Source organism: Oncorhynchus mykiss, chromosome 8 (assembly GCF_013265735.2).
Source record: "Oncorhynchus mykiss isolate Arlee chromosome 8, USDA_OmykA_1.1, whole genome shotgun sequence".
Lineage (NCBI taxonomy): Eukaryota > Metazoa > Chordata > Actinopteri > Salmoniformes > Salmonidae > Oncorhynchus > Oncorhynchus mykiss.
This window is the reverse complement of record NC_048572.1, coordinates 15,125,051-15,139,171: the sequence shown is the minus strand read 5'-3', so window position 1 is coordinate 15,139,171 and position 14,121 is coordinate 15,125,051. Positions and strand designations below refer to the sequence as shown.

Genomic DNA, 14,121 nt, shown 5'->3' with positions numbered 1-14,121 from the left:
GGGGCTCCATGTGGGACTAACATCACCAGCACTTTCACTGTGTACTGTTCTTTCTCCCTCCCGTGCACTTGTCTATTTTACAGGAGCTATTGTGTTAAAATCGACACAAATGTCATGCATCATATGCAAATGATGTTGGTGCTCGGTGGGGTTCAGGGAAGGACTGGTGTGGGACATATAACAGGAAATCATTCGGGAATCGTCATGGTTGTCCGTCCATTGTATAACATGTCATGTTAATAATAGGCTCAACCTACTTGATAAATAATAAATCATGTGGTTAACTTACGTTTAATAATATGAATAATGCTGTATTATACATTATTTTTTGTGTGGTGCTTTTCGTTTCGTTTCTTGGCGAAAATTGAAACCTTTTTCCTAAACGTGGGCAATTGGACAGGCTATATTGTCTTATTGAATAGTATTTAATACTATATATCAGGGATGGGCAATTCCAGTCCTCGGGGGCCGGAATGGTGTCACACCTTTGCCCCAACCATAGCAAACACGGCTGATCAAACTAATTGCCTTCTAAAGTGAAGATACGTTGATTGTTGGAGTCAGGTGGGTTAGCTGGTGCTGGGGGAAAACTGTGACACCAATCAGACCCCCGAGGACTGGAGTTTCCCATCCCCGGTATATATAGGGTTATATGTAGTGTTGTGTGTGTGTGTGTGTGTGTGTGTGTGTGTGTGTGTGTGTGTGTGTGTGTGTGTGTGTGTGTGTGTGTGTGTGTGTGTGTGTGTGTGTGTGTGTGTGTGTGTGTGTGTGTGTGTGTGTGTGTGTGTACGCAGGCCTATAAATACAGAACCCTTACTTTAATCATTGATGGTGCTTATCTTTCATTGTTTTATATTTGCCATAATTGCTAGCCTTTCTTAAATAAAAATGCTCGATGTTTTTAACATTTTGAATCATGCAGTTAGCCTATTGAATAATTAGCCTGTATTCTTATGTTTCCTTATAGTAATGCACACATAAAGGTCATATAAAAAAACATCAAATAATACTTTAATATAGATTTAAAGCAGCTACATGAATACACATGAACAACGTATAAGTTATAAGGGATACACAAAAAAATGTCTCACAATTTGTAGCACAGTTACGCCTTCAAATTCATGTAAAAATGGCTGTATGAAATCATTTCTTCCCATATCAACTTAATTTGAACGAATTTGACACTGAGACAGTCCTTTCCATGTCCAATGTCCATAAAATGTGACGCATAAAAACAAAAAACTACCAATTTACAAATGTACAAATTGTAATTGCTAGAAAAAGTTAATTGAATGCAGATAAAAATCAAGAAGAGTTCATGATTGGCCTCGAATACACACCTTGGTAGTAAGAAGTGTCTGTGGGTGTCGAAGCAACATCTAAGCCGGTTTTAGTTGACATTGGGCCCATGGACAGTGCCCCGTTCATCGGTGAACCATAACCGTGATACTGCATCATCTGTTCATACGATTTTAGGTCCATTTTGTGGTGATGCTGCTGCTGCTCCGACGACATTAGATTGTTGATGGAGAAAGGGTGGTTGAATGAATAGTGGTGCTCGGGTTTCAGGTGCGCTTCGTACACGAGCACCGAGTGATGTTGAGACGGAAGATGGTGTGTCTGTGGGACAGGAGTGGGCGCGTGCTCGGCGGGGCTCATTACCTGCTGCCGAGGTTTTGAGTCAGATACGGGCCGTTTGACGTCTTTAACGGACAGGGTATGGTGGGGTGATTCGTTACCGTTACAGCTCTCTGGGCTGCTGTTAGGGCCTCCCTCTGAATTTTTCCTCCCGGTTTCCCTGCCGAGGTCTTTCTCGCATCTGAACCGCTTTTGCCTTCGGAGATAGCAGCCGTTCTCAAACATATTCCCTGAGTCCGGGTGAAGAGTCCAGAAAGATCCTTTGCCTGGTTTATCCGGGGACCTGGGCACTTTGAGGAAGCAGTCGTTGAAGGACAGAGAGTGGCGGATAGAGTTTTGCCAGCGCTGCTGGTTCTGTCTGTAGAAGGGGAAGAGGTCCTGGATCCACTGGTACAGCTCATTCAATGTCAGCATCTTTGTGGTAGACTGCTGTAAGGCCATGGTGATGAGAGAAATGTAGGAATAGGGGGGCTTGGCGTGCGTATAGCTTCTCCTGTATGTTTTGGGGTCCCTTGACCTTATGTTGGACTGTCCATACATGGGGCTCATAACGCTCATATTGCTATAGGAGGTCAGGGCATTCATTGATGGAGACTGGGTGCTTATGGGGCTCATATTCGGATTCAGCGTCGCGCTCATGCCCGCCATCCCTGCTCCCATACCGTGCATGGCCCCGGAGCCCGGTGACATCCCGGCCATGGAGTGGTTCACACCCGTGTTGACGTATGACATGTTCATGGGGTTGCCTGTCATGTTGCTGGTTGAAGTCATTCCAGGCATGCTCATATAGGTGTTCATCGAGTTAATTCCCAGACCGGTGTGTTGTGTCATGTTTCCAACTGAGGTGTAGCACTGAAAAGAGGGCACGACGTCAATAATAGCTTTAACAATGTGAAATAAAGACTAGTAAAATGACAACGAAATAATTAGGCCTACATAAATTAATTGTCACTTAGATAAACATGTATTTTTCAGTCCGTTAAATATCCAATTTTAGGCTATAAATTGTAACGTCACAATTACGTTCAAACAGTGAAGTGCATATACATCATAAGGAATATTGTAAATATATTTTATTCCAGGTCTAATTACACAGCAAAACGAAAACGATTGAAAAGGGAACGAATGGATCAACGAATAGCCCAATGAGGCGAACTGATCACTGTGTTCTCCGTAATAATTCGATAGTCAAAATAGAAATGTGCCTATAGGCTTGAATACATTTCAGATTCAATTAGATTTTCAAAATATTAAATAGCCTATTCAGGTCATATATTTCGTAAATGTCATTTCCATTCTCCCTAGAAATTCGTCAGGATATCGAAAAAGACCCACACACTGGTTGAATCAACGTTTTTTTTTTTTTTTTTTTTTACATTTAAATGATATTAGCCTACGTTGAATCAACTTGGAATACACGTTGAATTGACGTCTGTGGCCAATGGGGGTGAGATCTGGGAGGATTTGTAGGTGCCTCAAGTCAATATTTGATCACAAAGTTAATATTATCTCAAGGCTAGTATTGAGTTGTATATTCAGCAAAATACATATATAAACTCTACCCACCTCGGGCTCTCCGTAGTAAGCACTCCAGTCTGAATGCTCGTGTCCTTCCATTTTAACAGCGCTTAGCATTGTGGACAGTCCAAAACAAATTTCCCTCAAAAGCCTCAGTCTCCGCAGAAGATGAAGTGAAAAACGTCTCTAAAACCGATTTGGGACCACAGGCTACCCAGGTCGTTTAGTCTGCTTGCTGCCTCGTGACTGGTTCATGGGTATCTTTCTACCCTGAGTGCCTTCAGACACTGTAAAGCGACTGACGATGACAGGAGTTAATGACGTTGGCTCCTCGCCTTGCTGTGGTATAGCAGCACGGTGTTTCGCTGAGCGCTCAACCCTCCAATCCTCACTCCTTCAGTGCCCTATTTGAATAATCTGCTCACACCTAGACACGAGACTCCTCCATTGACTGTATATTGTAGTTTACACCTGCGCTGGCTGAAAAGGCCAGACCCATTTAAAAGGATCCAATACATCAAATGTGATTGTTTTCCCTCCAGAAAAAAACGACAAGGAATTTAGAATTATAAGAGGGCTTTATATTAAGGGCTTCATTATAATGTTATTCCCTTTCTCTGTGTTAGCCTTATTAATGTGATTTAGCATCTTCTGACCAACCGAGTATTATTGTTTCTATCAAGGAGTGTGGACTTCAACTCACTTAATTTATATGCGTTTCACATTTTACAGTTTTAATCAAACATGTAATTAAAAAAAAATGTCAAAATGAACAAGGCATTTCCTAAACAGTTATTTTCACAAAACCACAATAATATACCGATGTAAGAAATAGGTCAATTGATAATGGGACATTATGGGTATAAACCACCACTTGAAATACTTATTTAGGCCACATTGAATACCGATTTGAACTACAACATGGTAAGTACAGGGGTCCATGCATCGATTCAATTCTGCTGTGAGGGAGGAATAAGGTACACAGTGGTGTTGACATCCAAGCAGAAATTCTTAGAACGCTGTGTTCCACCTATTTGAATTTCGAAACATTGCAAACATTTTGGGGTCAACTCGAGGGACTTTATTACATTTTGGATAGTCGTCATTCATTTACTTGCCGAATATTGTGCATAGTTGCCTCTTGAATTATAATTGTTACTGCAACTAATATAATTGTATTGTATTTATTTTATTATATGTCCATTGTGTAATAGAAAATACATTAGTCGGTTACAAATGATTGAGCTCTAAACTATATTACATTAGAGGCAAAATGGAAAAACTGTTTTTCCTAGGCCTATTTTAATTTCCCCTGATTTCTTTAGTGGCTGTTTGGAGAATAGAGATTATTCAAACATAGCATAGCACTGTCTATACTCTCTGTCTTTGACCATAATTCTATTGACTTTTGTGAGGGCCTTGCTGCACTGTTTGATATGACGGTTACAAGATAAGTTTATCTAAAGTGTTTGATCACTAGAGATGGAATGGATGTCCACAGCAATTGCTGATAAAACCAGCTTCGGAAAAAAAGGATACTATTGAGGGGATATTAACGGAGCAGTTTAACTGGTATTGTATTTACCGAATACACACGAGTGCACGCGCACAGGCCAGCCTACATCACGATGGAATCTTTAGATCATGGTGTTTGAAGAATGTCTGATATTTAATTGTGATAACTTTCATAACAAACTATTCCTAATGACTATGAGAATAATGCAACGAAAACTTAAGCCATACGCTATATACATAACACGAGAACCATACACGCATTTACGAAACGCTTATGTCAACAAATTATTAATGCTGTTATAAATATATATAGCTTGTTATGTTATGTTATGAAGTAATTATGTGCCATTTTATTAAGGCTACTGTGTAGACTATAATCAATGGCAACTTGTGACAATGGGTTGCTGCTGCCACATGGATAGTTTACAGATGAACGTTCATGTCAGATCACCTTGTGTGGCCTCACATTCTTATGGGCCACTGTTGATAGCTGCACCTTTGGGTCAATCAGGGTCCTCTCACAAGCAGTGAAATACAGTACTATAGTGGCCTATTGCTCTTGCCAAATGTGCTGAGGCTGATCAATCACAAAGGGTGTCAACAAAGGCACCACAATGGCCTTAAAATGAAGAATGACATTAGAAGTAGAGTAGAACATAGCATTACCCTCAGAACAAGTTACCTATCGTCTCTTTGATTCTGTGAAGGATGTGTTTGAAGAGAATGCACTCGTAGAATAGGGAACAGACAGGCATGACTGTGGATGTGTGGCGATCTCAAAGTAAAGGACAGGCATGACTGTGGATGTGTGGCGATCTCAAAGTAAAGGACAGGCATGACTGTGGATGTGTGGCGATCTCAAAGTAAAGGACAGGCATGACTGTGGATGTGTGGCGATCTCAAAGTAAAGGACAGGCATGACTGTGGATGTGTGGCGATCTCAAAGTAAAGGACAGGCATGACTGTGGATGTGTGGCGATCTCAAAGTAAAGGACAGGCATGACTGTGGATGTGTGGCGATCTCAAAGTAAAGGACAGGCATGACTGTGGACGTGTGGCGATCTCAAAGTAAAGGACAGGCATGACTGTGGATGTGTGGCGATCTCAAAGTAAAGGACAGGCATGACTGTGGATGTGTGGCGATCTCAAAGTAAAGGACAGGCATGACTGTGGATGTGTGGCGATCTCAAAGTAAAGGACAGGCATGACTGTGGATGTGTGGCGATCTCAAAGTAAAGGACAGGCATGACTGTGGACGTGTGGCGATCTCAAAGTAAAGGACAGGCATGACTGTGGATGTGTGGCGATCTCAAAGTAAAGGACAGGCATGACTGTGGACGTGTGGCGATCTCAAAGTAAAGGACAGGCATGACTGTGGATGTGTGGCGATCTCAAAGTAAAGGACAGGCATGACTGTGGACGTGTGGCGATCTCAAAGTAAAGGACAGGCATGACTGTGGATGTGTGGCGATCTCAAAGTAAAGGACAGGCATGACTGTGGATGTGTGGCGATCTCAAAGTAAAGGACAGGCATGACTGTGGATGTGTGGCGATCTCAAAGTAAAGGACAGGCATGACTGTGGATGTGTGGCGATCTCAAAGAAAAGGACAGGCATGACTGTGGATCTGTGGCGATCTCAAAGAAAAGGACAGAAAGAAGAAGCAAAAACAGCAACACAAAACTCTAACATGCATTTACATATTCAGAGAGGAATGTGCCAGTTTCATTATGTTTTCCACTGTGGCATAGGGAGTTAAAATCCCCTTAATTAGTTGTTCTACCAGTTACCCTCGTCCGCCCAAACAACTTTTCAAGAAATACAAAGACGAGGTTAAGCTTGTGATTTATCAAAGCAAAATTCATAAAGAGTCTATTCAGTGTGAGATGAAACCACAAAATGCTCGCTGCCAATTGCCTATAGTGACAGCAAATATACCAGAGTGAGTGAGTCTTGAGTCGGGGCCTTTATCCTGTGCAGCTGTGACAACGGCTGTTGGCTGCAGGTTTGCGGCTTGCCACAGTGTGTTTACCTGGAGATGAATCTGAAAGGCAGCGGGACAGGGAGGACACACAACAAAGGTGAAAGGGAACAAGAGACGGCTGTTTCAGATCTGAGGAGAGCAGTTTTGCACAAGCTGGCTGGACCATCATGCACTCTGCACACACACACAGGGGCCCGAGACCCGGAAGAGTGCAGTATCTCAACCAATACACTCCTTTTCATATTGAAAGCATATTGTGGGTTGAAATGGAAGACAGTTTAGATTTCACAGGATCCATTAGCATGTAATTCAGCATTCCAGGTCCCTGTCATGCAACAAGCCTCCTTTAAGGAATAAATTATTAACCTATAGAAATAACTTTTTGAACACGGTTTTATTTCAACAATTGAGATATGCATGTATGTGTATTGTACTGTATTCTACTGTATACTATGATGGTAGTTTATCATTTTTCATTACTGTAAATCTTTCTTCTGAAACCTATTATAGCTGACGGCTTTGTGCCCAGTTTCCCATCAGCCTGATGGCTCTTGGCTTGGACATTACAGCGATTTGTTGTATCCCCTCATGTGAATAAGGGAAATACAAAACATGACAGCACATAGACACTTCCATCCATCGCAGCGACATCAAGCTACCTCCCATTGTCCTCTGATTTTCATGATACAATTGGTGGTGTTAACTGAGAAACAGTGTGGGGCCTTCTTCAGTAGAACCAGCGAGAGCTTCACTGATGTCATTCTCAGCTCCATGACAAAGCTCCCTGCCGGCAAACAACATAAGTGTCCAATCTGTGTTTGTCAACCAGAGAAGGCCCCTTCCACATCCTAATAAACCTTCTCCTTTTCAGGCTCTGACAGCAAACAGGCTAACCACAGTGGAGGCCAATGACATGGCCACTCCTCAGGCTGCATCCCAAATGGCTCCCTATTCCTTATATAGTCCACTAATTTGGACTAGGCACCATACGATTCTGGTCAAAAGTAGTGCACAATCTAGGGAATAGGGTGCCATTTGGGACACACCCTCAGATTAGCACCTCCTGCAGTTCTGGACAAACATGGCCCTTCTACATATGAAGCACATTGAGGTGGGCAGGGTGAGAAACAGCCGCCCGGTGGGGAAGCCACCACTCCTTCCCAGAACTTCCTGGGCCGACCCATCTGGACCTTCCCCTTAGCAGTAGCAGCCAGCTGCCTTCCTGGCTAGGCAGGCCACCCTAACAGCCAGCCAGATGTGTGTATCTCAGGTGAGCAAATATTGTCACTTAGTTAAGACTTCTGTGTTCCCCTCCTACAGAGGCTGCTGTGTATTCCTAGGGGCTGCAGGAAGTGCAAGTAGCACTGTGAAGTTCCCTGGAATGAGAACTTATAAGATGCACAGCAGGGGGGGGGGGGTTGCTAATTAAACTAAGGGATGCCCACCTCAATCCTCCATCACTAACCATGTACGATAGTTAACTGGGTACGATAGTTAACTGAGTATGATAGTTAACTGGGTGCGATAGTTAACGACAGCATATGTCCCAAATGGCACCCTATTCTCTAAATAGTGCACTAGTTAGTGCACTAACTAAGACCCATAGGGCTCTAAATAATAGTAGTGCACTAACTGTATGGAACATAATTTCTTTTCGGATGCACCAACAATCTCTTTCCAAGCTAATTTCATTCTTCATCCTCACAATTCCCGATCACCACAGCCAGGATCATTCTCAAATCAAATTTGATTTGTCACATGCTTTGTAAACAACAGGTGTAGACTAACAGTGAAATGCTCACCGGCCATTCCAAACAATGCAGAGAGACATTTTTTTTTTAAATAGTAGAAAAATAATAACACAAGGAATAAAAACACAATGAGTAACAATATATACAAAGGGTACCGGTATTGAGTCGATATGCAGGGTTACGTGGTAATTTAAGTAGATACAGTGCCTTGCAAAAGTATTCGGCCCCCTTGAACTTTGCAACCTTTTGCCACATTTCAGGCTTCAAACATAAAGATATAAAACTGTATTTTTTTGTGAAGAATCAACAACAAGTGGGACACAATCATGAAGTGGAACGACATTTATTGGATATTTCAAACTTTTTTAACAAATCAAAAACTGAAAAATTGGGCGTGCAAAATTATTCAGCCCCTTTAAGTTAATACTTTGTAGCGCCACCTTTTGTTGAGATTACAGCTGTAAGTCACTTGGGGTATGTCTCTATCAGTTTTGCACATCGAGAGACTGAATGTTTTTTCCCATACCTCCTTGCAAAATAGCTCGAGCTCAGTGAGGTTGGATGGAGAGCATTTGTGAATAGCAGTTTTCAGTTCTTTCCACAGATTCTCGATTGGATTCAGGTCTGGACTTTGACTTGGCCATTCTAACACCTGGATATGTTTATTTTTGAACCATTCCATTGTAGATTTTGCTTTATGTTTTGGATCATTGTCTTGTTGGAAGACAATTCTCTGTCCCAGTCTCAGGTCTTTTGCAGACTCCATCAGGTTTTCTTTCAGAATGGTTCTGTATTTGGCTCCATCCATCTTCCCATCAATTTTAACCATCTTCCCTGTCCCTGCTGAAGAAAAGCAGGCCCAAAACATGATGCTGCCACCACCATGTTTGACAGTGGGGATGGTGTGTTCAGAGTGATGAGCTGTGTTGCTTTTAAGCCAAACATAACGTTTTGCATTGTTGCCAAAAAGTTACATTTTGGTTTCATCTGACCAGAGCACCTTCTTCCACATGTTTGGTGTTTCTCCCAGGTGGCTTGTGGCAAACTTTAAACAACACTTTTTATGGATATCTTTAAGAAATGGCTTTCTTCTTGCCACTCTTCCATAAAGGCCAGATTTGTGCAATATTCGACTGATTGTTGTCCGATGGACAGAGTCTCCCACCTCAGCTGTAGATCTCTGCAGTTCATCCAGAGTGATCATGGGCCTCTTGGCTGCATCTCTGATCAGTCTTCTCCTTGTATGAGCTGAAAGTTTAGAGGGACGGCCAGGTCTTGGTATATTTGCAGTGGTCTGATACTCCTTCCATTTCCATATTATTGCTTGCACAGTGCTCCTTGGGATGTTTAAAGCTTGGGAAATATTTTTGTATCCAAATCCGGCTTTAAACTTCTTCACAACAGTATCTCGGACCTGCCTGGTGTGTTCCTTGTTCTTCATGATGCTCTCTGCGCTTTTAACGGACCTCTGAGACTATCACAGTGCAGGTGCATTTATACGGAGACTTGATTACACACAGGTGGATTGTATTTATCATCATTAGTCATTTAGGTCAACATTGGATCATTCAGAGATCCTCACTGAACTTCTGGAGAGAGTTTGCTGCACTGAAAGTAAAGGGGCTGAATAATTTTGCACGCCCAATTTTTCCGTTTTTGATTTGTTAAAAAAGTTTGAAATATCCAATAAATGTCGTTCCACTTCATGATTGTGTCCCACTTGTTGTTGATTCTTCACAAAAAAATACAGTTTTATATCTTTATGTTTGAAGCCTGAAATGTGGCAAAAGGTCGCAAAGTTCAAGGGGGCCGAATACTTTCACAAGGCACTGTATGTACATCTATGTAGGGAGAAAGTGACTAGGCAACGGGATAGATAATAAACAGCAACAGCAGCGTATGTGATGAGTCAAGAGTTACTGCAAAAAGGGTCAACGCAGATATTCTGGGTAGCTATTGGTTAACCACTTAACTATTTAACTAACCTTTTTGCAGTAACTTTATAGCTTTGGGGTAGAAGCTGTTCAGGGTCCTTTTGGTTCCAGACTTTGTGCATCGGTTCCTCTTGCCGGTGGTAGCAGAGAGAACAGTCTATGACTTGGGTGGCTGGAGTCTTTGACACATTTTAGGGCCTTCCTCTGACATCGCCTGGTATAGAGATCCTGTCTGCAAACGTAATGATGGTGTTGGAGTAGTGCATGGCCACGCAGTTGTGGGTGAACAGGGAGTACAGGAGGGGACTAAGCACACCTGAGGGGCCCCCGTGTTGAGGGTCAACGTGACAGATGTGTTGCTACCTACCCTCACCACCTGGGGGCGGCCTGTAAGGAAGTCCAGGATCCAATTGCAGAGGGAGGTGTTTAATCCCATGGTCCTCAGCTTAGTGATGAGCTTGGCTGGCACAATGGTGTTGAACGCTGAACTGTAGTCAATAAACAGCATTCTCACATAGGTGTTCCTTTTGTCCAGGTGGGAAAGGGCAGCGTGGAGTGCAATAGAGATTGCATAATTTGTGGAGCTGTTGGGGCAGTATGCGACTTGGAGTGGGTCCAGTGTGTCTGGGATGAGGATGTTGATGTAAATCATGAACTTTCAAAGCTAGAGATGTGAGTGCTGCGGGGCGATAGTCATTTTGACAGGTTACCTTGGTGTTCTTGGGCACAGGGACTATGGTGGTCTGCTTGAAACATGTAGGTCAGAGTTCCCCAAACTGGTGGTCCGTGGGCATTCATTTGGCCTGCGGGTGTTTCTAGTTGATGATCCCTGATTAAGCTATTACAGATGGGGTCAGGGAAAGGTTGAAAATATCAGTGAAGACACTTGCCAGCTGGTCAGCACATGCTCTGAGTACGCGCCCTGGTAATCCTTGTGAATGTTCTCACATCAGCTACGAAGAAAGTGATCACACAGTCGTCCGGAATAGCTGGTACTCTCATGCATAGGTTCAGTGTTGCTAGCCTTGAAGAGCACTTAGAAGGTATTTAGCTCGTCTGGTAGGCTCACGTCACTGGACAGCTCACGGCTGGGTTTTCCTTTGTAATCAGTGATAGTTTGCATGCCCTGCCACATCGGATGAGCGTCAGAGCCGGTGTAGTAGGATTTGATCTTGGTCCTGTATTGACGCTTCACCTGTTTGATGGTTCGGTGTAGCGTGATTTCATATAAGCGTCTGGAAAGCCTCTGCTCTAGCCTTTAGTTCAGTGTGGATGTTGCCTGTAATCCATGGTTCCTGGTTGAGATATGTACGTTCGTACGGTCACTGTGGGCACGACGTCGTTGATGCACTTAATAATGAAGCCAGTGACTGATGTGGTACTCCTCAATGCCATCAGATGAATCCTGGAACATATTCCAGTCTGTGCTAGCGAAACAGTCCTGTAGCTTAGCATCTCCTCATCGGACCACTTTCGTATTGATACTTTCTGTTTGAGTTTTTGCTTTTAAGCAGGAATCAGGAGGATATGTTCAGATTTGCCAAATGGAGGGTGAGGGAGGCGAGGGAGGGTGAGGGAGGGCGAGGGAGCGTTTGTATGCGTCTCTGTGTGGAGTAAAGGTGATCTTGGGGCGGCAGGTGATGGTTAGAGCGTTGGGCCAGTAACTGAAAGGTTGCTAGATTGAATCCCCGAGCTGACAAGGAAAAAATCTGTCGTTCTGCTCCTGAACAAGGCAGTTAACCCACTGTTCCTAGGCCGTCATTGTAAATAACAATTTGTTCATAACTGACTTGCCTAGTTAAATAAAGGGTAATTTTTTTCGCCTCTAGTTGCACAGGTGACATGCTGGTAGGAGTTAATAAGTAAAACTGATTTAAGTTTTGCTGCATTAAAATCACCAGCGAGCATTTTCTTGTTTGTTTATGGCCCTATACAGCTCGTTGAGTGTGGTCTTATTGCTAGCATCGATTTGTGGTGGTAAATAGACAGATACTAAAAATATAGATGAAAACGCTCTTGGTAAATAGTGTGGTACTGTATTCTAACTCAGGTGAGCAGAACGTTGAGACTTCCTTTGTATTAGAGATCACTCACCAGTTTTTGTTAACAAAGAGACACACACCCCCTCCTCTGAGCTTCCCGGGACACAGCCGTCCTGCCGATGTATAGAAAAAACATCTAGATTTATATTTACTACTGTATGTTGTTGCTAAGCCACGACTCATAGGACATTACAGTTATTCAGATCACTTTGATAGGATAGTCTCGAACGGAGCTCATTCAGTTTATTCTCCAGTGATTGAACAGAGTGTAGAGGGGATTTTATCCACTCTGACATAGTTTTGTCAGGTATCCCGTGCTTTGGCCTCTATAGCGCCGTCTCCTCCTTCTTCGATTGTCAGGATTTGGGACTGGTCCGCGGTAATTAATATGTTGTTCTCCTCTGACTCATTGAAGTAGAAGTCCTCGTCCAAATTTAAGTTAGTGACAGCTGTTCTGATGTCCAGAAGCTCTTTTCAGTCATAGGAAACAATGGCGGAAACATTATGTAAAAAAAAAAGTCATGATCACTGCAACACAAAAATACACTAAATAGCGTGCATTTAGCAAACTATTTAATCACATTTTGGGTGTATATATTAAATACAATTCCCATGACCACTGGTCTATAAAACAGGTTGCATTTTTGTCCTGAGGAGGATTCACCTGCAGACAAAGTCAAGTCAAAGATACCTAACAACTGCCATATTCAATGGTGGTCAACCGGTCTATATGTTGATATTGTCTACATGAGCAAGACCAACGCATTCTTTGACCGTAGGATTATAGATTGCCTTCTAAACATTTTGGTCCCACTTTAAACAAAGTACAATTATAAAGGCTTTATATAACATACATAAAGGCTTCATAAGCACTACAGAACTGCTTCACAAATAATCTATAAGCGTATGTCATTGTCAAATGTGACATAATGCACTATGTACAGATAACTGCCAAAATAAAGGAAACACCAACATAAAGTGTCTTAATTGGGCATTGGGCCACCACGGGACAGAACAGCTTCAATGCACCTTGCCATAGATTCTACAAGCGTCTGGAACTCTATCGGAGGGATGTGAAACCATTCTTCGATGAGAAATTCTTTAATTTGGTGTTTTGTTGATGGTGGTGGAAAACGCTGTCTCACACGCCGCTTCAGAATCGCCAATAAGTGTTCAATTGGTCTGAGATCTAGTGACTGAGACACACACACCCTTTAAACCCCATATGCTCCTATGAGACCGCTCTTTCAATAACTTACTGAAATCTATTTTTCTAGCCATGCATGGTAGCCAAAATAATGGGTAACTGGGCATTTTTATACATGACTCTAAGCATGATGGGATGTTAATTGCTTAATTAGAAACCACACCCGTGTGGAAGTACCTGCTTTCAATACACTTTGTACAACATTTACTGAAGTGTTCACTTTATTTTGGCAGTTACATGTACACAGTGCATTATGTCACATTTGGCAATTCATCCTACAGTGGAAATGTAATGAAGCTGTTCTGACCATGAAGCTGTTCTGCCCATACCTCAGGACTACCTGACATGATGACTCCTTGCTGTCCCCAGTCCACCTGGCCATGCTGCTGCTCCAGTTTCAACTGTTCTGCCTTATTATTATTGGACCATGCTGGTCATTTATGAACATTTCAACATCTTGGCCATGTTCTGTTATAATCTCCACCCGGCACAGCCAGAAGAGGACTGGCCACCCCACATAGCCTGGTTCCTCT

At 42.7% G+C, this 14,121-nt stretch overlaps 1 protein-coding gene across 1 annotated transcript; it reads right to left on the bottom strand.

Moving 5' to 3' along the window:
* Positions 1-986: 986 nt before the first annotated feature.
* LOC110529462 (forkhead box protein A2) lies at positions 987-3,960 on the bottom strand. Its single transcript, XM_021611642.2, has 2 exons — positions 3,205-3,960; positions 987-2,490 (listed from the first exon to the last, which is right to left on the bottom strand). Exons 1-2 carry the CDS (start codon positions 3,271-3,273, stop codon positions 1,306-1,308), a joined length of 1,254 nt encoding a protein of 417 aa, XP_021467317.1. The 5' UTR covers positions 3,274-3,960; the 3' UTR covers positions 987-1,305.
* Between the last annotated feature and the right edge of the window lie 10,161 nt (positions 3,961-14,121).

What these genes read in the sequence shown, in the direction of transcription:
- LOC110529462 (XM_021611642.2), bottom strand. Translation starts at nt 3,273, where the DNA reads ATGCTAAGCGCTGTTAAAATGGAAGGACACGAGCATTCAGACTGGAGT. An exon ending in CTTACTACGGAGAGCCCGAG is followed by an intron (nt 2,491 to 3,204) that starts GTGGGTAGAGTT and finishes CCCTCTTTTCAG; the next exon opens with TGCTACACCTCAGTTGGAAA.